Source organism: Vicia villosa, linkage group LG5 (assembly GCF_029867415.1).
Source record: "Vicia villosa cultivar HV-30 ecotype Madison, WI linkage group LG5, Vvil1.0, whole genome shotgun sequence".
Classification (NCBI taxonomy): domain Eukaryota; kingdom Viridiplantae; phylum Streptophyta; class Magnoliopsida; order Fabales; family Fabaceae; genus Vicia; species Vicia villosa.
Genome location: NC_081184.1, coordinates 105,189,621 through 105,211,076, shown reverse-complemented (window position 1 = coordinate 105,211,076; position 21,456 = coordinate 105,189,621). Strand labels below are relative to the sequence as shown.

At 35.7% G+C, this 21,456-nt stretch overlaps 1 protein-coding gene across 1 annotated transcript; it reads right to left on the bottom strand.

Moving 5' to 3' along the window:
- Positions 1-863: 863 nt before the first annotated feature.
- Positions 864-1,619, bottom strand: LOC131605107 (uncharacterized). Its single transcript, XM_058877503.1, has one exon. The coding sequence runs from the start codon at positions 1,617-1,619 to the stop codon at positions 864-866; it is 756 nt and encodes a 251-aa protein (XP_058733486.1).
- Between the last annotated feature and the right edge of the window lie 19,837 nt (positions 1,620-21,456).

Here is a 21,456-nt window from a genome sequence, read left to right as displayed (position 1 = left end):
TTTAATGTCCTATTAACTTAGATATATTAACCAACTATAAGGTCCAACAGGTATTTTTAACCTATTTAAAATATTTTACCTTATTATATGAACTTACACATATATATATATATATATATACATTTTCCCTATTTTATTAAAGTGCCCTAAAACCCAATGCGCGAGACAGACGGGTACCCGTGCGAACGCACAGGTAAGACACTAGTTTGAAGATACACTTTACATCGCTTCTGATATGCAAATTTTAAAAAAAAATGATTTTTTAATTTTAAAGTCATACACTTAACGAATAAATTATAACTGTTAAATTACCATTATAAATTATATATAAATTTAAATGATATATAAAATATACGAATTATAAATCCCTGAAAATCCTAATATTATTTTTTTAATATTGTTAATAGTATGATAAATTTAAGTTAATTTTATTTATTTTGTAAAACTATATATTAAGAACTAATTGAATAATTTGTCATCACTCAATACATGTTACATGAATGACAAAATATATTAAAGGTCTATTGGATAATATTAAAGTTTACAAAAATATTTAAAACACATTCTAATATCTGATATAATTTTTTTTTATAAAGAAAAAAAAGGAAATTGTTTTTTTTTTTTAATAGAATGTTGATATAGTGTTGATTTGGCATATCTGGTAAGGGTGTGGGAAACTCTTAAAATTTATTCTAAAAAATACGATAATTTTGGTAATAAAAAATTTGTACTATAAATATTATAATTTCATTTTTAAAATTTATGTAAGTACATTTTTTCTAGACCGAACAAAATAGTTCAAACATATAAGAATATTTTTGGAATGTTAGTTAATCATTTTAATAGTAAATCTCATATGCTACTTATGAAGTGTTGGAACACATATTCAATAAATCTTTAGTATTAACGAAATTTCCAATAAATCTTTCTATCAACAAGAATTGCTTTTTTGATTTCACCAAATAAAATTTTGTTGAAAACTTATCAAATGGAAATTTCTTCTCTTCTTCATTATCTATCACCATGGTGGGATGATTAACTTCAAAAATTCTTTTTGGAACCTCTTGATGACAAAAATTCCATCCTTCAATAAACCCATCTTCATCCAAAGCATATAGAATATTGTTATCAAACACAATATCAAAATAGGACCGTTTCAATTCACATAGTTCGACCCACGAAGTACTTTTGTTGTTGCTAAAAGATATCTTGCATGGGTAATCATACATAATGGCAATAGTGTATTTTAGAGGAGATGGAAAAGACATCACTGCCACTTTGGAAACAAAGGTGTTGCGAAGGTATTGAACATAATAGGAATAAGAAGGAATATTTGCACCTCGAATAAATGAGTCGGTAAAAGGTGGGACGCCAATGAAAGTGTTGGAAAACGGGTTTATAAGAAAAGGACGACCTTTGTTGTCAAGAAACATTAAGAAATTGTTGGAAGAGCCTACACACCAAGCACCTTCAGTAGAGTAGAGGATATTATTCCATTTGTAATATTTGTTGCCGAAGAAAATGACTTTCATACTAACATTGTTGTCATCATCATTATAGTTAGTTTCTTGGTTGATTGAAGGAAGGAAGGCATAAGGAACTTTTGGGAGGAAAGTCATTTTTGTTAAAGTTTTGATGTAATGTATTTGTGAGAAACTCTCAAATTTCACTATATAGGTAAAAACATAAGTTTTCTTGTGTAGATATTAATTAAGTCTCGTATATATATCACAAATTTATAAGTTTTCTTGTGTAGATATTAATTAAGTCTCGTATATATATCACAAATTTATGAAGATTTTCAAGATCCCAAACTCTCTTGATTTATATTTGTTTTCTTTTAATATTATGTTTTTCCTCTTTAGTATTTATATTTGAATATATGTATATTTGATAATACATAAAAATATTACTTTATTTTTCTTTTTAATATAATTTTTTATGGAAATAAAATCAAATAAATGGTAAAATAAGATTAAAATAAATAAACAATCATAGTAAAGTTATAAATTTTGAATTTAGTAACAATCTTAACTTATTTTAATAAAATTTAATGTTGAAAAATTCGTCTAAAATAATTATCCTTCTTTATATATGTTTTTTCATATTATGTTTAATACTTTTTCCTAAAGGAAACTTTTAAAAGAATAAAAGATATTTTCCTAAAATAAAATATGAAAAAAAAACCTTACAATTTATTTTAGTTACAGACAATAAAAAATTTTAAAATTTCCCAATATAAAAAACCTTAAAATTTCCTAAAAGATATTTTTCATATTATATCTAATATTTTTTCTAAAATCAAACTTTTAAAATTATAAATGAAATAAATTTTGTTTTAGTTAAAGACATTAAAAAATAAAAAATAATATTATATTATTTATTTATATGAATAAATTTAAAAATGATAAAATCATAAAATATATTAGTTTGGTATATCAGTATTATATATGTTTTTCTATTCTTAAAAAACAAAAATGATAAAATGCTAATAAACGGAATTTTTTAAAAACGGTGAAAATTGGAAAATTTTCAATATAATAAATTCATTTGTCATAATTAAATAGTGTCTAACATTTCTACATTCTCTTATTATTAAAAAATAAAAAGAGTAATTATTGAATTAAAAATGGAGGAAATGATGTTTACAATATAGTCTTACAATTTTTAGGTATTTGGATTCATTTATAAATTATTTAGACGTAAGTAATTTAAAGTGGGTTGGGGGAGAAATTTGAAGATACACTTTACATCGCTTCTGATATACAAATTTAAAAAAAAAAAATAGTTTTTTAATTTTAAAGTCATACACTTAACGAAATAGATTATAACTGTTAAATTACTATTATAAATTATATATAAATTTAAATGATATACAAAATATACGAATTATAAATCCCTGAAAATCTTAATATTATTTTTTTAATATTGTTAATAGTATGATACATTTAAGTTAATTTTATATATTTTGTAAAACTATATACTAAGAACTAATTGAATAATTTGTCATCACTCAATACATGTATGTTACATGTATTACAAAGCATATAGAATATTTTATCAAACACAATATCGGAATAGGACCGTTTCACTTCACATAGTTCGACCCACAAAGTATTTTTGAAGCGGCTTGAAAATGGCAACCACGACGTTGGTTTGAAAATGGCAAAGTTTTACTCCAAATGGTACCACATTTATATGCATTGTATTTGAGTCACATATTGAGTTACATTTTGAATTGTTGTGATTGTGAAGTGAATATTATTATGTGTTGATGACATAGTTGTGAATATGAAAATATTGTTATGATTGATTGATAACCTTGTTGTGACGAAAGTTTAATATAATTGAGTCGCATATTAAGTCGTATTTTTTAGTGGTTGTGATGATGAAAAGTTGGCATAATGTGTTGATGTTTATCGTTGCGAAGTTGAAATTGTTGTTATGCTTTGTTGATGGTGTCGCGGGCGAAAAATCGTTTTTTGTGCCTCTTTTTTGTGGATGAGACACCTGATGCCTTCTTTGGGCTCGAGTGCTCAAAAAAAATGATTTTTCTTTGTACCGACCAAACTTTTTATTATTTCCAAAGGAGGAAAAGGAAAAAAGCTGCAATAACCTAAAAGTGGGGGAGAGATTCCGGGTAAGAGGGTTGGTTATACGAAGGGAAGGTATTAGCACCCAACGTATCTATAGTACTCTATAGGTTTCTTTGTTTTGTTTATTCCATTCTTGTTGTGGTGGAGGTTCTTGTGAAATAGGTGGGACCTAAGGTGTTTGTTTGATTATGCTCGCAAAGATCATCGCGATCCTCTGCATACATATCCCCTAGAGGGAATCAGAGCATCTGTAGCTCGGGGTCTACGGGTGCTAAGGTTTGAATGGTTTTTTTTGTTTTGTTTTGTTTTGTTTTGCTCGCCAAGGATCGACCTTGTGCCTACGTATTCTCAAAGGGATGTTGAGAAAGTCAGAGCAATCGTAGTTCCCACTTATGCTAGTGGAAGCAAAGAAAAATAGACAAATGTCGTCTAAATGCTAGATGTATCTAATCTATATCATCACATACATCTGTTTGATTTTGTTTAAAAATCTTTTCATTATAAGCCCGGGGCCATGCCACTTAGGGTGCTTAGAATGATAAAGATGTTTTTGTTTGTTTAACCAGCCTTGTGGCAAAAGTTTTAATGAAGTCAGCCTTGTGACAAAAACTTTGATTAATCAGCCGGCCTTGTGGCAAAAGTTTCAATGAAGTCAGCCTTGTGACAAAAACTTTGATTAATCATCCAGTACGGTGGTAAAACAGTTTGATTGATTAGCCAGCCTTGTGGCAAAAAGGTTTGATTTTGATTGATTGATTGTTTGTGATGATATATAAGAGATACTCCTAGCATAGAGATGAAAAATGTCTAATCTCCTAGGGTATTTGTTTTGGATATTGGGGATGCTTATAAGAAGCCCGTGGGTCCTTGTACGAAGCCCAAGAGGAGGCTATCCGAGGGTCCTTGCATTGTAAGCTCAAGAGGAGGCTATGGGAGGGACAATCCGGGGTCCTTGCATTGTAAGCTCAAGAGGAGGCTATGGGAGGGTCACTCGTTTGTACAAAGCCCAAGGGGAGGCATGGTATAGTTGGTCTGAGCTCTTAGAGCGATTTCACCGGGAAACCATACTCTATGTCCTAACCTAAACTAGTGGAGATTCTTTGCACGAAGCCCAATAGGAGGCTATGGGGAACCTAGTGTTGTACTAAGTTGAATAAGCATATATAACACAAACACACATATGAACAAGTACGAACAAACATGAACAAGTACATGAACAAATATGAACAGTTATACATATATGACAGAGTGTGTGTATATAATGGAGTTTATGAAGGAAATATACCTGTAAGCATGATCCATTTGTATACACGGGGCTTGGGACTCACACTCGGGGAGAAGTCCATTTGAATTTATTCAACAGCTATGTAAACAGGTATTTACAAAGGGGCTCGGGACTTATACCTACATGGAGGCCCATGGTATATTTTTGGGAAGATTTAAAGAAAACCTTCATTTTTGGTTTGTTATTCAAAGTTAAAAAACACATTGATTGAGATATGTACAAAAGGCGTACAATGAAATACCTAATTTCATGTACTAGAGTGAGTATGTACAAAAGGGCTTGGGACTTATACCTACATGGAGGCCCATGGTATATTTACAAAACATGGTTGATTGTTTATTTACAGACGCGAGGTTTCGCTTTTGAAAAACTGTTTGAAGATTTGTTTTGAAAGAGTTTTCTGTACAAAGAAAAACTGTATAAAGAAAAAGAAAGGGACTTATACTCTCTAATATTCGAGAGGCCCCTGTTTTATTTCCATAAAACATGGTGGATGGTTTAAAAAAGAGTTGAAAGATTTGTTTGTTAAAAAAACTGTTTGGAAGTTTATTTGGAAAAAGTTTTCTGTTAAAACAAAAACTGTACAAAGAAAAACGAAAGGGACTTATACTCTCTAATATTCGAGAGGCCCCACTGTTTTGAAAAACAATGGAATGATTTGAAAAAGAATTGATTACTGTTGTGAAAACAGTTGATTGAGTTTTAGGCTTACCTCGAAGAATGAGAAAATTGGATTTCTGAGTTTGAGGTGTTACCGTGATCCTCAAGTGATGTGCTTGGAATAAATTAGGATCTCAACAGATATTAAGCATCCTCACCAGCAGAAAAGAACATTGGATAAGCTCACAGCTTTCGGCAATTCCATGATCATCCAGTAATTGTTTATAGATTTCTACAGCAAATGGAAGACCAAACAAAACAGACAAATCCAAAAGACAACAGAGAAATAATCTCGAAGTCTTGGATGAAGTGAGAAAATTCAAATGATATGTGTAACAGTAATCAAAATAAAACTTACACAAAGGTTATATGACAATATCAAATTCAAAAGAAAATAATCTGAGAGAAGATATTTTTTGTGTTTTTTTTTAATGAAGTTAAGTCAATTAATAATGCTAATTAAACAAATAATTATACAAATAATTAAACTTAACAATAAAAAATAATTCTTTTTATGTCTAAAATTATATTATACAACTATAAACCTAAACATAAAAAGAAAATATTTTTTTGGATTTTTTATAGGTTGAATAATAATTTAAAAAGCAAATATTCACATGAATACTAATTGATTAACAAAATATTTTAATTATGAAGAAAACTAAAATATTTTTTGGTCCAAAAATTAAATTAACATTTTATCAATTTAATAATAAAAGAAAAATATTTTTTTGGGTTTTTTTTGATTGGTTGATATTAATTAATAGCAAATAATCACACAATTACTAATTAATTAACAAAATAAATTAATTATGAATAAAAATAAAATATTTTCATGTCAAAAAATAATTAAATATTTTATCAACCTAAAAGTGAAATTAAAATATTTTTTGGATTTTTGAAAGTATTTTTAATTAATTATGCAAAGAAAATTAAATTAATTAAGAAAATACTTAAACCAGGATCCTGTGTGGCGAGGCTGAAGGTCTATGGTGGACTGGCGCTTTCAGGAGCGTTGGATGAGAGTTTAAGTGAGATCTGATGGCTCAGAGGAGAGGTGCATGGCAAGTGGCGTGGAAAGCGAAGCACGTGAACTACAAGAGGAAGTCAGCGCGCGCTGATTTGAATGGACAAATGAGACATCGCCACGTCTCCTTCTTCTTCCTCCGTCCGTAGCCTTTTCTCTGCAACTGTAGCTAAAAGTTTTAGCTACAGTTTTTCTCCATTGCTAAAGGTCCTGTAAATCAAACATTAAGAAATACGAAATATAAATGAATTATAGGACCATGGTTCGACTTAAAATTGCCCCCTGAGTTCAAATATGCCCTTATTTTTTCCTGATTTTGCCTAAATCAAAGAATCCCAAAATTGAGCTCAAGAACCCTAAAATGGTGGTTGCTTCAAACGGCCATTAAACTCAAATTAAAGCTCCAGAAATGAGCAGAGCACCCAACCAAACACAAATATGCAATTACATCTTGTTGAAGACGCATGTATAATGGAATTCGTGCTAGTTTTTGTTTGAACCAACCGTGGCTTCTGGGTGAGTGTTCTTGAAGATTCAAAGCTTGGAAATGATCGGGTTAGGTTCAGTGATACATGAGGAAGGTGTTTGAGTGTTTATATCTCACTGAATTGGCCTTGAACCTAAAATTCGAGTTTCAAGTTTTTCTTGAAAAATTTTGAATTGGGAGAGGTGAACTTTGGCTTTGAATTGGTTCTGTTAAGATTCCAACAACTTCTAAATGGTATTTGGAAGAAGTTTGGATGACTCCTTTGGTTAGAACTTGAAAGATTGGCAATTTGGCATTCTAACCTCTTTGAAAACTTAAGAACTTGGTAAAAATGGAAGAAGTGAGAAAACAAGCTCTTGGACAAGTTTTGGAGTGCCTTGCAAATGAAGTGAGGCCTCTCTATTTATAGACAAAGAGTTATGCATTGGAGGGCAAGCAAGTGGAAACAATCATAATTGCATTTGTGGAAAAAGATGAAATGGAATATTTTTCAAATGATTACAAAGCTTAACCATGGTTAATGCTTCTTATCTTCTTCAAATCCTATCTCAAATGATAATATATATATTGCATTGATTACTTCTTGCATTATTGGTCATATAGTATAAGAACTTTGTGAGAAAATGGCTTGAAATTTCATGCATAATGACCTCTAATGACAAAATTCAAAACCATGGCTACACTCCATATTTTTTCATGCTCTTTGACATTTTGGAAAGCTCATGTTACATACTTCAAAAGCCTAGTTGAAAGCTTCCTCAAGTCTCTTAAGGAAATGGGTGAAAAAGTTCCATGAACTTTGAAGAAAGTGAGTTTTTAAGTGAAGTTTTCAAAAAGTACCAACTTTGAAGCTCCATATCTCTTAAATGGTTGATCTTTTGGAAAAAATTTATATGTGTCAAAGTTGTTTATTGGATCAAAATCTACAACTTTCATGTTGGAAGTTTTTTTCAGTTTGTAGGTGAAATTTTGAGAAATCCCCTTTCAAAGTTTGGAAAAAACCATGAAAAACACTTAGAAATTTTTCTAAGTATGAAAAGTCAAACTTTTGACTTTTTGATTCTTGATTGATTTTCTTGATTTTTCTTGATCAAATGACTTCATATATCATATATTGATGATTTAAAACTTCAAAAGTCATGGTTGACCAAAATTCCCCAAAAGTCAAAGGTGTTCTTGTACAGTTGACTTTTTCAGACGAATCGCGCTTCTGGAGTTTTCAAATGAAACAGGCTATCCTCACCAAATGAGTGGTATGAATGGATTTCATTGAAGCATTAGAGGTTATTGAGCCATGGTTTGAGTTGTAGCATCATTTCCTGATTAAAAAGTCAGTTGTTCAGTGAATTAGGTCAAAAACCCTAATTGTCGACCAGATGAAATTGATGACTGTAGGTCTTGAATTGAGATGTAACTTCCATTGTATGTTGTCATAGGGATTATTTGAGGATGATTGAAACCTTTGATTGACTTCCTGGGGATTTTTAGGGTTTCCCAAATGTGATCCCTGATTTCAGTCCCTGATAGTTCAAAACCCTGATCTGAGGATTTGTCTGATCAATCTTTGTATAGGAGATGTTATGAGCCAATGGATTAGGTCAAAATGATGCACTTGAGGTCTTGATATCATGTCCCAAGTCATTATGTCAAATCCTGAGCTAAAGTCAGGAGTGTGCTATCTTCAGTCAAAACCCTAATTCAGTCGATTCAGAGCCTTTGAGCTTGTTGAGATGGATCTCTGAGGACCAAATGTTGATTGTTGATGAAGATGATTCATTTGAAATGAAGGGAGAACAAAACCCTAATTGATTGGTATTTGTACTGATGAATGATTTCCTGATTAAATCCTGCTGAGTCACAAGTAGCAAACACAAGCTATGCAATTTGTTAGAGATGCAAATGATGCATATGCAGATGATATGAGGTGGTATCTTAGGTCAAAAATTGGGGTATGACAGATGGTTGTGTTATGATATAAGTTGTAGTAATTGTGGTATGAAGTGGTGAAATTATGTATGATCTATATCTCCTATTTTATTTATCATGCATTCCTTTATATTGTAAGATATCTCACCCCTTCTGCTGATATTTCCCCTACCATGGGAAATGGGCAGATATGTTTCTGAATGCTATGTATCAACGTTAAATGAATTACAAGTTTTTTGTTGTTTTAAGTTGAAATGCGACATTCCATTGTATATTGAAAGTTTTTAAAATATTCTGATTTTCGCTTATAATTTACCGGGTAGATTTGGGATGTTACAGTACTCGCGGGTACGGATTATGTTGCATACCTATGTGTGTAAACGACAAACTACTTGGTGATCAATTTCTTATGGGTTGGCTTCAATTAAATTGGGCTTCTGTTCTATGTAGAAGGCTTATATCAAAAAATTTACCTGTCACCCTCCCACTCATATCTAACACCTATCTAAATGTTGTGTTTTTAATAAATTACCATTGCAAATTAAAATTCATTTTACTATTCATTTAAAATATTTTAAAATTTTCAAAATACACAATTTTTACTGGATTTTTCAAGCCAACTACCGAATATTTCAAAATAAGTATACAATTTAGTATTTTTTATCGGATTTTTCATTAAATTTATGCATTTCTATCGGATTTTTTAAAATGTATGGTAAAAAGTCATGTTTTCCATGCATTTTTACCGGATTTTTAAAAATATCTGGTAAAAAACTCATGTTTCTCATGCATTTTTACCAAATATTTTGAAAAAACTGATAAAATTGCATTCATTTCTACTGAATGTTTTGAAAAGTCTGATACAATTTCATACTAGCATATCGAATTTTTTTTAAAAAAAAGCAGTAGACAAAAATGTTGAGATGCTTATTGAGAATTTTGAAAAATCCAGGAAAGCCATGTTGATTTCTGAATTTAAAAAAAAACTGAAGTTTATATTTCTTCATTTTTTTTTTGCAATGAGAACCAGAGGATCGGACGACAAAATTGCTTTTAGGCAGCGTGACAGAGTTGTAGCAAGAGCTCGGGCAAGGGTAGATGATATTGAGGATTCGTATATCCAGGCGGGGATAGTAGCCACGACTGGTTCTCGCAGGAGGAAGATGGCTGAGCAGGCTCACACACCCCATAGAATCTGATGTAGAGATCTTACTGATGATCCTAATGTTGTGGTTGTTGATAATGTCTAGACATCAATTAAGGATGAAAAGCAGATGATGGAAGAGACAAAGGATTTTGAAAAAGCCTATGGTTCTTGGAGATGGAGCTTTCTTGATTATATGATTGAGATATTTGGGTTTGATGAGAAATGGCGGGCTTGGATTCAAGCTTGCGCGTTCTTTGTAAATTTTGCCATTTTTGTCAATGGATGCCCAACTTAAAAAATAAGTATTAAAAGGGTTTTAAAGAAATGAGATCCTTTAGCCTCCCTTTATTTTCTTTCTTGTGGTGGAAAGGCTTAGTGGGTTAATTATTCAGATTGTGGAGTTGAATATGTTGTTTAGTTTTAGGTTTGGCCCTTCTGACTTAGTTGTCTCGCATCTCTAGTGTTGTCCCTTTTAAATTAGGTGCATTATGCAAAACAACATGGTTTGTTTAAGTTGTTTCTTTAAAGAAGGACACATCGGGAAAAAATGTCCCAGCATGTGAGAAGAACATGACTCTCTTTGTCACAAGTGAGTTTGTAAATCTGATGATTGTTGTGATTCATAAGAAAGGTACAAACATCTCAAGCGAATGTGTTCTCGTTGAAATCTATCAGACACCTTGGCTGAGCAATGAACAGAGATGTGTCTCTATCTCCTCTATTGAAGTGGATCACAGAACTGTAGACAATTTCTGGTCTCATTTAGGGTGGATTCAACAAAGTTCTCCTGAGCATAATGTCAAAGAGGATGTCGTAACATCACTCTGCAACATCATAAATGCTTTTCAACAGATCAGTACCAAACACATTGACATTAGACATCACTTCATCAGAGATCTTGTGGAGGACAAAGTTATTACATTGGAGCATGTGGGCATTGATCTACATATTGCTGATATTTTCACAAAGGCCTTAGATGCAAATCAATTTGAAAACTTAAGGGGTAAATTAGGTATTTGTCATCATAAGGAATTATAGCAATTAATTCTATTGGGGGAATATATTTTGGGCTTTTTAATTATCTAATATTTTAAATATCCCTTAATTTATTACTATAGCAAGTTCCCTCTTATTTCTCCATCACACCAAAAGGCTGCTTACTATCCTATTGTCTTCAACATAAACTTGTTCTTGAACTACCGTCTCTCTCTCCACAATCGTGTCTCAAGAATTTTTCTGAAATACTTCAAGATGTCACAACAGTCAGATTCTTCCTCTCCCAGGAAGTTGTCCCCCACTGATGCTCCTGACTCCGTTCCAAGAACTGAACCGGTTAACCCTAATCAAGTTCTTAATGTCACTTCGTTAAGAAAGGTTAGCGCTGATGATCTGAAGATCAAGAAAACTCGGACTCCACATGCAAGAAGACCTAAGGAAACTGTTCGAGCTAAGGTCGCTAATCCTTCATCATCCACTTCTCATGTGAACTTATCCAAGGAAGGATCAAAGTATTTTCATGATGCTATTACTAAAATTGTTACTCGTATCTTGAATGAACAACATCCGGTACCTGGGATCTATGTTCCCCTTCAAACTGTGATTCTTGAACCCGTTGTTGTACCTAAAGAAGACATCATAAGGAGGTCCTCTAATGATGATGATGATGTCCTCATGGTTAATAATGAGGTACACACTCCTGATGGTGGTGTACAAATAACTGAGGAAAAAAAGAATGATGATGATGTTCAAGAAGACAATGATGATGCAGATGTCACTAAGGATGTAAATCACACTGGGGATATTGGTGCTGCAGCTGGTACAGGTACTGCTACTAGTACAGGCACACATGTTGTGGACCTTGATAACTATTCGGATAATGATCTGGTAGTTGTTGTGAACCTGATCGGTAAAATAGCAAGTGTACTATTTTCACCAGTGTAGTTATAATGGGTTTCACCCCAAGTATCGATCACAAGGATTGCGTAGTAAATATAAGTTATTGTAACTAGTCAATTAAACAAAATGGCATATGGGTGTTTTTGTTATAATGAAATAAGTGAATTAAAATAAATAAGCTGAAAGTAAAATGAACTTTTTAATAACTTTTAGAGTAATGCCAAGGTAGGTGTATGATTTGCTTTATAACTCCTCTGAATAAAGATCTCTTTAACAAGTTCATATAATGCAACTATTTGTTCTTAAGGGTGTTTTCATAAGTCCTTAGTGAAAACCTTTTGGTTTACAATCCTATTGCCTAAGTCCTTAGAAACAAAGGATTAAACCAAAGCTGTAATTAATCAAGAATATTCAAATAACCTTACGGTATCCCTAGTCCTAGGTGATAACTATAAGATTTAATTGTTTAAAAACCTTAACAACTGTAGTCCTACAGATTGTTAACCGGAGATCAATCCTTGTTTTGCCGACAAAGAAAGCATAAAAACATTAAATAATCAAATTGCATAACATGAACATAAGATTAAAGCAATACGATATTCAGAGTCATTACAAATCAAATCAGGGACACCCCCTAGCATTGGAGGGTTTAGTCCCTCATAGTATTCAAGAAACACAGATTAAAGAGTTTAGACATTATAAAGATTAATGAAAACTCTGATCTTCAATGGTGTCCACCGTTGAATCTCTTCGTCTTCCAAACTCTTGATGAAGCTATCTTCTCTCCTTGTTGGAATTCTATCGTACGTTGCAAAAAAAGTGTCTTCTCCTTGTCTCTCAATTCTCTTTTAATCCCTCTAGGTTTTTCAGATCTCAGCCAGAATACCAAAAATGCCCTCGGGACTTAAAATTTATAAAAACGTAAAAATCAGAAATTCTGTCCGCACAGCTGACACGGCCGTGTCACTTGACACGGGCAGACCGTGTCAGCTTCTGGCCTTGGGAGGAAAGTTCTTCAGGAGGCCTGACACGGCCGTGTCCGCCTCTGCCTCCTTGCTCATTTTTGTTCCTTGCTTCCCTTTTGCGCACCTCTTGGACATGCGATCCTTCATCAATCCGAAGCTAACCTGAAACCATTACCAAACGAGATCAAAAGCACCTAATTGACAATGAAAATGCACAAAAACAAATTGCAAACAAATAAACTACAACTAGATAAATTTAAAGAAAACATTAGAAAACAAACACAAAGTGTTACCAAACATGATGATCGTGTGTCGAATTCATGATGAAATTAAGTGTAAAATGGTGACCGATCACAACCCCAAACTTATCTCATTGCTTGTCCTCAAGCAATGCAAGCGATCAAACAAAGGTCACCTTGAATTTCTTTCCGTACCACAACATAGCCGATATCTTTCGCAACTTGACTTTCTTCCTTGAGTCAGCTTTTGGGGCTTATCACGCCTTGTTGTCCATCACACTTCACATTACGGTGCATTTAACCTACAAACTTTTCACACGTCTCACAAAGTCTCTCGTGGTTAGAGTGTTTGTCGCTCAGATCATAATATGCGATATCAACCCTTGACTTTGCGAACATCCTACTTTCACTACACAAAAAGAATTCACACAATTTGAGGGCTTTTTGGGTTGTAATGGGGCTGAGGTGGAGGTCGGATAGACAAGGAGAGGGTATACAATGGTTTTTCTGCACTTATGTTACTTCTCTCGTTTTTGTGTTCATGCATGTGTGGGGGTTTCTTCTTAGACTCCCTATTTTTTCACCGAGATCTCAAGTGATCGAATCAACGAGTCTTTCAATTCTTTTTGGGCAAGTGTGTCAAACTTTTTCTTTCTTTTTCTCTTTTTTTCCCTTCTTTTGATGCGTTTCATCTACTTTTTTTTTCTTTTGTTTATTTCTCTGCACACTTGCCCCTTTATTTTCATATGCACCACCCCAAACTAACACTTTTCACACGGTATTGAGATCAACAATGATAAGTGCTAACAAACCTGGTAAACATGAGGGATGGATAGAAAACAAGACAAACAAGGGGGAATAGCTCAACGGGGTACACGAAGGATATGACACAAACGAAACAACAATGGTAAAAATTAAACAAGGATAGGAGAAAAACAAACAAATGCCTCTTGTGTGATTTCACAATTGTATTGCGTTGGTAGGACATATGCAAAATTAGGGAGATAAAGTCATACCTGATTTCACTCTGTTGGTGATCTTTGTAAGTGTTTGGCCATTTATATTCTTCACCAGGTAGGTTAAGTTTGCAAGTTCCACACATCCTTCATGTCGTGTGACTTCTCTTTCCGGCTTGATCTCTTCACTTAGCTTCTCAATTCCGTTCACCAAGTTGCGTCCAACATTTTCGGCTACATCTACTTCCAAAGTGCCTTGAGAAATTAGCTTTTGGTTGTGTCGTTCATCCATTTCCCACTCATTAACTCATGCCTTCGGCACCAATCTTCACCCTGGTACACTTTTGACACTACTTGAAAAACATAAATTCAAACGATAAAAAACTCAAAATGAAATACTTCAAACAATAAAACAATTAAAGATAAAAATACTGATAAAAACCCTCCCCCGCTTGCACTAAACATTGTCCCCAATGTTTTTGTACCCGCCGGAGAGGACTTACAGAGCATCCTACTGAGGAGGAGGAGGAGGAGGAAAATGCAACATCAATTGTTGCATCATGCTATGCATCTCTGTCATCATCACGCCTTGACGAGTTTGTTCAGCTCCTTGACGGTGTAACTCCAGACCTTGGCGTGCTTGTTCACCTCGGAGGTATGCAAATTCACCATGTATCCATTGCCATTCTTCACTCGTGAAAGAGGAAGATTGACTACCACCTTGCGATGATTGACCCGTCTCTACCTGTATATGCTCCCTTTCGGCATTCGGCCGAAACTGAAAACTGCTCCTAAAAATTTCACGATAGAGCCAATTCTCCTCGCTAAGGGTGGACGTACGTGCAGGGTTTGGAAGAGTCATGACCACCATTTTCTCAACTTTGTACTCGTAATTAGTACCGCTCATCTGTATCACAAGTAGGTTAATCAAAGCAAGCATATCCAGTTTAGTCATACCAGCGACGGGCTCATGATGATACACCACCGGGTCATAGCCAAGAAACTTAGCTATTTGAGTAATGATACCTCCCACACAAATGTCACCAGAAACAGCTTTTCCCACTTTGCTTAAATGTGCGGCCACAAAAGCAGCCACATTAACCGGAGTGTCCGAGATCATAGAGGACATAAGAAAAAGCTCAGTTTGGGAAATAACTCCCTGACTGTCACCCCTGCCAGACATAGAATAAGCCAAGCATTTTTGCACATAACGAAAACATGGATTGTGAATCCGGGAGGCTTTCGCATCTTTAGCGACATATTTTGTTCCTGTGATCTTACCCCAAAACCTTCCTGGTACAAAATCTCCAGGAAATTTACCCGGTCCATCAACGGGTATACTAAGGATAGCACCTAATTCCTCTAGAGTCAACCGGTGCTGCGTCTGAAACAACTGAAAGGTGATTGCACCGGTACACATAGGGAGATGTCCTTCCCAATCAGTATGGACCTCGTACTCCACTGAACTCAAGAACTCTACGGTTATCCGTTCATAAGTTGGTGTCGTACGTACCATAAAGTCTAACAGCCCTATTTTATTCAACAGTCTTTGCACATCTTCAGACAAACCCAATTCAGCTAAAGTAGAAGGACACGTATACCTGTTCGGAACTAACCGGCGGTCCTTGTGTTTTGCATACCGGACTTCATGAGCGGGGTGGGTGAATGTGATCCCATGAGCATTCTCGTTGACATGCTCAACCGTCGGTTCAACATTCCTCCGTGGTCGGGTTTGTGGTCTCGAAGATCCATCCTCGGTTGGTCTTCTTCTGAAAGCATTCTTTGGGGGCATTTTGGGCACCTAAAAAAATTCACAGAACTAAAAATTCGAATTAGGGAAAACGACCACCGTAGGTAGATGGAGAACGACGAATGGAGCACTTTTTGTGAAGTGGGTGTGGGGAAAAAACGAATATTTAGAGAGGTGGATGAAGGTTTATGGTGGAGTTTTAATAGAGGTGGTGGGTTTGTGTGGGAGAAGAAAGAGAAAGCAAGAGAAAGATGGAGGAAAGTGAGGGAAGAGAAAGGGGAAAAATAGGGTTTAGGTGTGGGGTGCGCGGGACCCACAAGCAAGAACAAAAAAATTTCAAATTCTGGCTCGCTGACACGGCCGTGTCAGCCAACACGGTCAGACCGTGTCCGAGTCTGGAAAACAAACTTTGTCCCTAAAAAAAAATAAGCAGTGTGACACAGCCGTGTCAGTCAACATGGTCAGACCGTGTCCGAGTCTGGAAAAGGAACTTTGGCCCTCAAAATTTTTTGATCAGTGTGATACGGACGTGTCAGCCAACACGGTCAGACCGTGTCAGGCACTGTATTCAAAAAATTTCGTCCGTCTTGGATTTTCTGCTCTTTTCACTCCTTGATAGTCGTGTTTCAAAAACAACCTACAAAACAAAAACAATAAACAAAGAAAACTGTTAAGAACAAAAATAGTGGGTTGCCTCCCACTAAGCGCTTCGTTTAACGTCGCATGGCTCGACGGACGTCCACCTTATTAGGTGAGACGCACATGATCAATTGATCCAGCTTCCTGCCCAGCATAATAGGGCTTCAACATCTGTCCATTGACTTTGAATATGTCCCCATTGGCTTAGTTTTTAATTTCAATCGCACCATGTGGGAATACCTTGTGCACAACAAACGGCCCTGACCATCTTGACTTCAATTTTCCAGGAAACAGCTTCAGCCTCGAGTTAAACAACAACACTAGTTGTCCTTCCCAAAAGTCCTTCTTGATGATTCTTTGATCATGCCACTTCTTTGTTTGTTCTTTGTACATCTTTGCATTTTCATAAGCTTGATCTCGAAATTCCTCTAACTCATGTAGTTGAAGGATACGAGACTCACCGGCTTTTACAATATCGTAGTTAAGGAATTTAGAAGCCCAAAACGCCTTGTGTTCAAGCTCGAGTGGAAAATGGCAAGCTTTACCATAAACCAACTGATAGGGTGACATGCCTATGGGTGTTTTGAATGCAGTCCTGTATGCCCATAATGCATCTTCAAGCTTCATAGCCCAATCTTTTCTTGAGGCGCTCACAGTCTTCTCGAGAATCTGCTTGATTTGCCGGTTCGATGCCTCTACCTGACCACTAGTCTGAGGGTGGTAAGTTGTTGCAATCGTGTGCTTCACATTATACTTCTTCAGCAGATTCTCCATCAGCTTATTCAAGAAATGAGTATCTTCATCGCTTATGAGTGTTCTGGGTACACCGAATCTGGAGAAAATGTTGTTCTTGAGGAAATTCACTACCACCTTGGCATCATTTGTAGGAAGAGCAACTGCTTCAACCCATTTAGAGACGTAGTCCACCGCTACAAGGATGTAGTTCTTCCCAAAGGATGGTGGAAAAGGCCCCATGAAATCAATACCCCACACATCAAACAATTCCACTTCAAGTATACCCTTCTGAGGCATCTGATTTCTTTTTGAAATATTCCCCGTTCTTTGACACCTGTCGCATTCTTTCACAATGCTTTGAGCGTCTTTGAATAATGTGGGCCAATATAAACCAGATTATAAGACCTTTGCAGCCGTTCTATCACCACTGAAATGTCCTCTATATTCTGAGTCATGGCATGCTTTTAGCACATCCCGTTGTTCCTCCTCGAGTACACATCTTCTAATCAAACCATCGAGACCCTTCTTGTATAAGAAAGGATCATCTCACAAGTAGAACCTGCAATCATGTAAAAACTTTTTTCTACGGTTATAGTCAAAATCATCAGGGATAATACCACCTACCAAATAGTTCGCATAGTCAGCGAACCAAGGCACACCAATAACAGCGAGGATATGTTCATCTGCGAACTCATCCTTTATTGGGCGCGTAGCTTATGTCTCTTCAATAGGTGACATTCGAGACAAGTGATCGGCCATAGTGTTTTCAGACCCTTTCTTGTCACGAATTTCCACATCAAACTCTTGAAGGAGTAAGATCCATCTTAGCAGTCTTGGATTAGAGTTCTGTTTAGCAAAAAGATACTTCAAGTCAGCATGGTCAATATAAACAATGACTCTAGAACCCAACAGATATTGCCTGAATTTATTAAAGGCATAAACAACCGCTAACAACTCCTTTTCAGTAGTTGCATAGTTCATCTGTGCAGGGTTCAACACATGACTAGCGTAGTAAATAACATGTAACAATTTTTCTTTACAATGTCCCAGAACCGCCCCCACTGCAATATCACTTGCATCACACATGGTCTCAAAAGGTAGAGACCAATCTGGGGCTACAGCAATTGGTGCCGACACTAATTTTTTCTTTATTGTATCAAATGCTACGGCACATTCTTTATCGAAAATAAAAGCTTTGTCCTTAACTAAAAGTGTAATTAAAGGTTTTGCTATTTTTGAGAAGTCTCTTATGAACCTACGGTAAAAACCCACATGCCCTAAGAAACTTCGGATACCTTTTTCATTCATGGGAGGAGGCAATTTTGCTATGACTTCTATCTTGGCTTGGTCAACTTCTATTCCCTTATGAGAAATTTTGTGGCCCAAAACTATACCATCACGCACCATGAAATGACACTTCTCCCAGTTGAGGATTAAGTTGGTCTGTTAGCATCTTTCTAAAACAAGAGCAAGGTTAGTTAAGCATTTATCAAAAGACTTACCAAAAACCGAGAAGTCATCCATGAATACTTCCATATGCTTCTCAAGCATATCGGAAAAAATAGATTGCATGCATCTTTGAAATGTGGCTGGGGCATTACATAACCCGAATGGCATTCTTCTGTAAGCAAAAACACCAAAAGGGCATGTAAATGCGGTCTTCTCTTGGTCTTCAGGTGCAACAGCTATCTGATTGTACCCCGAGTAGCCATCGAGGAAACAATAATAGTCATGACCCGCTAACCTTTCTAACATCTGGTCGATGAAAGGCAACGGGAAGTGATCTTTTCTTGTCGCCAGATTTAGTCTTCGGTAGTCAATACAGACTCTCCACCCTGTAACTGTCCTCGTAGGAATCAACTCATTTTTTTCATTCTTAACAACGGTAGTTCCACCTTTCTTTGGCACCACATGAACTGGACTCACCAACGAACTGTCAGATATTGGATAGATCATCCATGCGTCCAAGAGTTTTACCACCTCCTTTCTAACCACTTCCTTCATCGCTGGATTGAGTCGTCGTTGAGGTTGGACAACCGGTTTGTGATCATCTTCCATTAGGATTTTATGCATGCAAATTGTTGGACTTATTCCTTTAAACTCTTCAATGGACCATCCAAGAGCGCTTTTATGCTTTTTAAGAACTTTGACAAGTTTATCCTCTTGAAGGAATTCAAGGTGACAACTTATGATGGCCGGACATTTACTCTCAGTGTCTAAAAAGACATATTTGAGGTTCTCCGGTAATTGTTTTAGTTCAGCCCCCTTCTTTGGTTCATCTTTACTTCCCTCCACTAACGGTTGCCTTAGCTCCTCCCATCGGTTGTGGCGAGGATTTTTGACAAATGATGTTGTTTCCATCATGGCTAAAACTTCACTATCTTTTTCATCAACTACCTCCTCTTCTCTAAAGATTGATAAACTCAAAACTCTCTCCAACGGTAACTGTTGTGTTGTCAAAGAATTTCCTTCATCATAAATTTGATCAATTACCTCAATGTGTTGACTTGTGGCAATGTCATCTTTGTACTTCATGGTGTTTCGCACATCAATCTTTAGTTCCTCATCATAAACTTTCAAGGTCATTGTACCTTCCTCTATGTCGATCAAGCATCTCCCGGTCTCTAAAAATGGTCTCCCCAAAATGATTGGTATCTCTTCATCTTCGGGCATCTCTAGAATAACAAAATCTACAGGGAACACGAACTTGTCGATTTTCACCAACACGTCTTCTACCACTCCGTACGGTCTTTTCACCGATTGGTCAGCAAACTGAAGTGTCATTCGTGTATCTTGTACTTTACCTATTCCCAATCTTTTGTAGATGGATAATGGCATAAGACTTACACTTGCTCCCAAATCAATCAGAGCTTTCTTGAAAGACCTATCACCGATGGTGCACGGAATAGTTACTGAAACTCGATCTCTCTTTTTAACCGGAATCTTCATGCCCTGCAAAATAGCACTACAAGTTTCAGTTAGAATAATCGGATCACTCTCGGTGGTCCGCTTCTTTGAAATAATATCTTTCATGAATTTTGCATAGGTTGGCATTTGCTCAAGTGCCTCTAAGAAGGGAATATTCAGCTCAAGTTTCTTGAACATCTCCAAGAACTTCTCAAAAATTTTCTCATGTTGTTCTTTCTTTTTATTTCTTGTTGGGAAAGGGAGTTTAACCGCCGGTTTAGGTGTAACTACTTTTTCTTTTACCACCCTTTTGTCCCCCGTGACCTCTTTACTTGCAACCTCGTTCTCTTTAATCTCTACATCCACTTCAATCAACATATCTTCTTCATCATAATTCTTCTCAGGTGTGTCATTGGATTTATTGCTTCTGGTAGTTACATCGTTCACATGATTATTGTCTCTGGGATTCGTAACCGTAGCACTAGGTAGAGCACCCTGTGGTTGAGAGTTAGTCATTTGTTGTGCAATCTGACTCATTTGGATTTCCAGATTTTTGATAGAGGCCCCTGTGTTCCTCAGGCTGCTCCTAGTTTCTTCCTGAAATTGAGAGTTTTGAGCTGCCATTTTTTCAATAGCTATCTCCCATTCTGCCTTCTTCGGTGCCTGCTGTTGAAATTGTTGTGGTGCTTGAGATTGGAACTGTTGTGGGTGGTGTTGAAATTGTTGCTGGTATGGAAGTTGTTGTTGTGGCGGTTTATATTGTTGTGACTGAGCTGGAGATTAAAATTGGGTTGGTCCTTGCTTTTGAAAGTTTCCTTGTTGGTCCTTCCAAGCGAAATTAGGATGATTTTTCCAACCAGGATTATATGTATTGGCGTATGGATTATTTTGCCTCAACATATGAATCTGTTCCACCTATTCTTGCGTTGCCACACAATGCATAGCAAAATGCGGTCCACTACATATTTCACATACAATTGAGGTGACTGGCTCAACTTGTGCTACTTTCTGTTCACCAATATTCATCTTCTTCAATCTTCTTTCTACTTCAGTCGCAATTTGTTCTTCCATTTTAACCACCTGATCAGCAAGCTTCAAATCAATTTTTCCTTCTGGTTGACTCATTGCGCGATCATATAACTCAATATGCTCATTAGCGGCAATTGCTTCTATGATCCTCTTGATACGAGTAGCTGTTGAAAAATTAGTTGAGCCACCGGCAACAGTATCGATAAGCTGTT

Excerpts from the sequence above, each read along its gene's own strand:
- LOC131605107 (XM_058877503.1), bottom strand. The coding sequence starts at position 1,619 with ATGACTTTCCTCCCAAAAGTTCCTTATGCCTTCCTTCCTTCAATCAAC.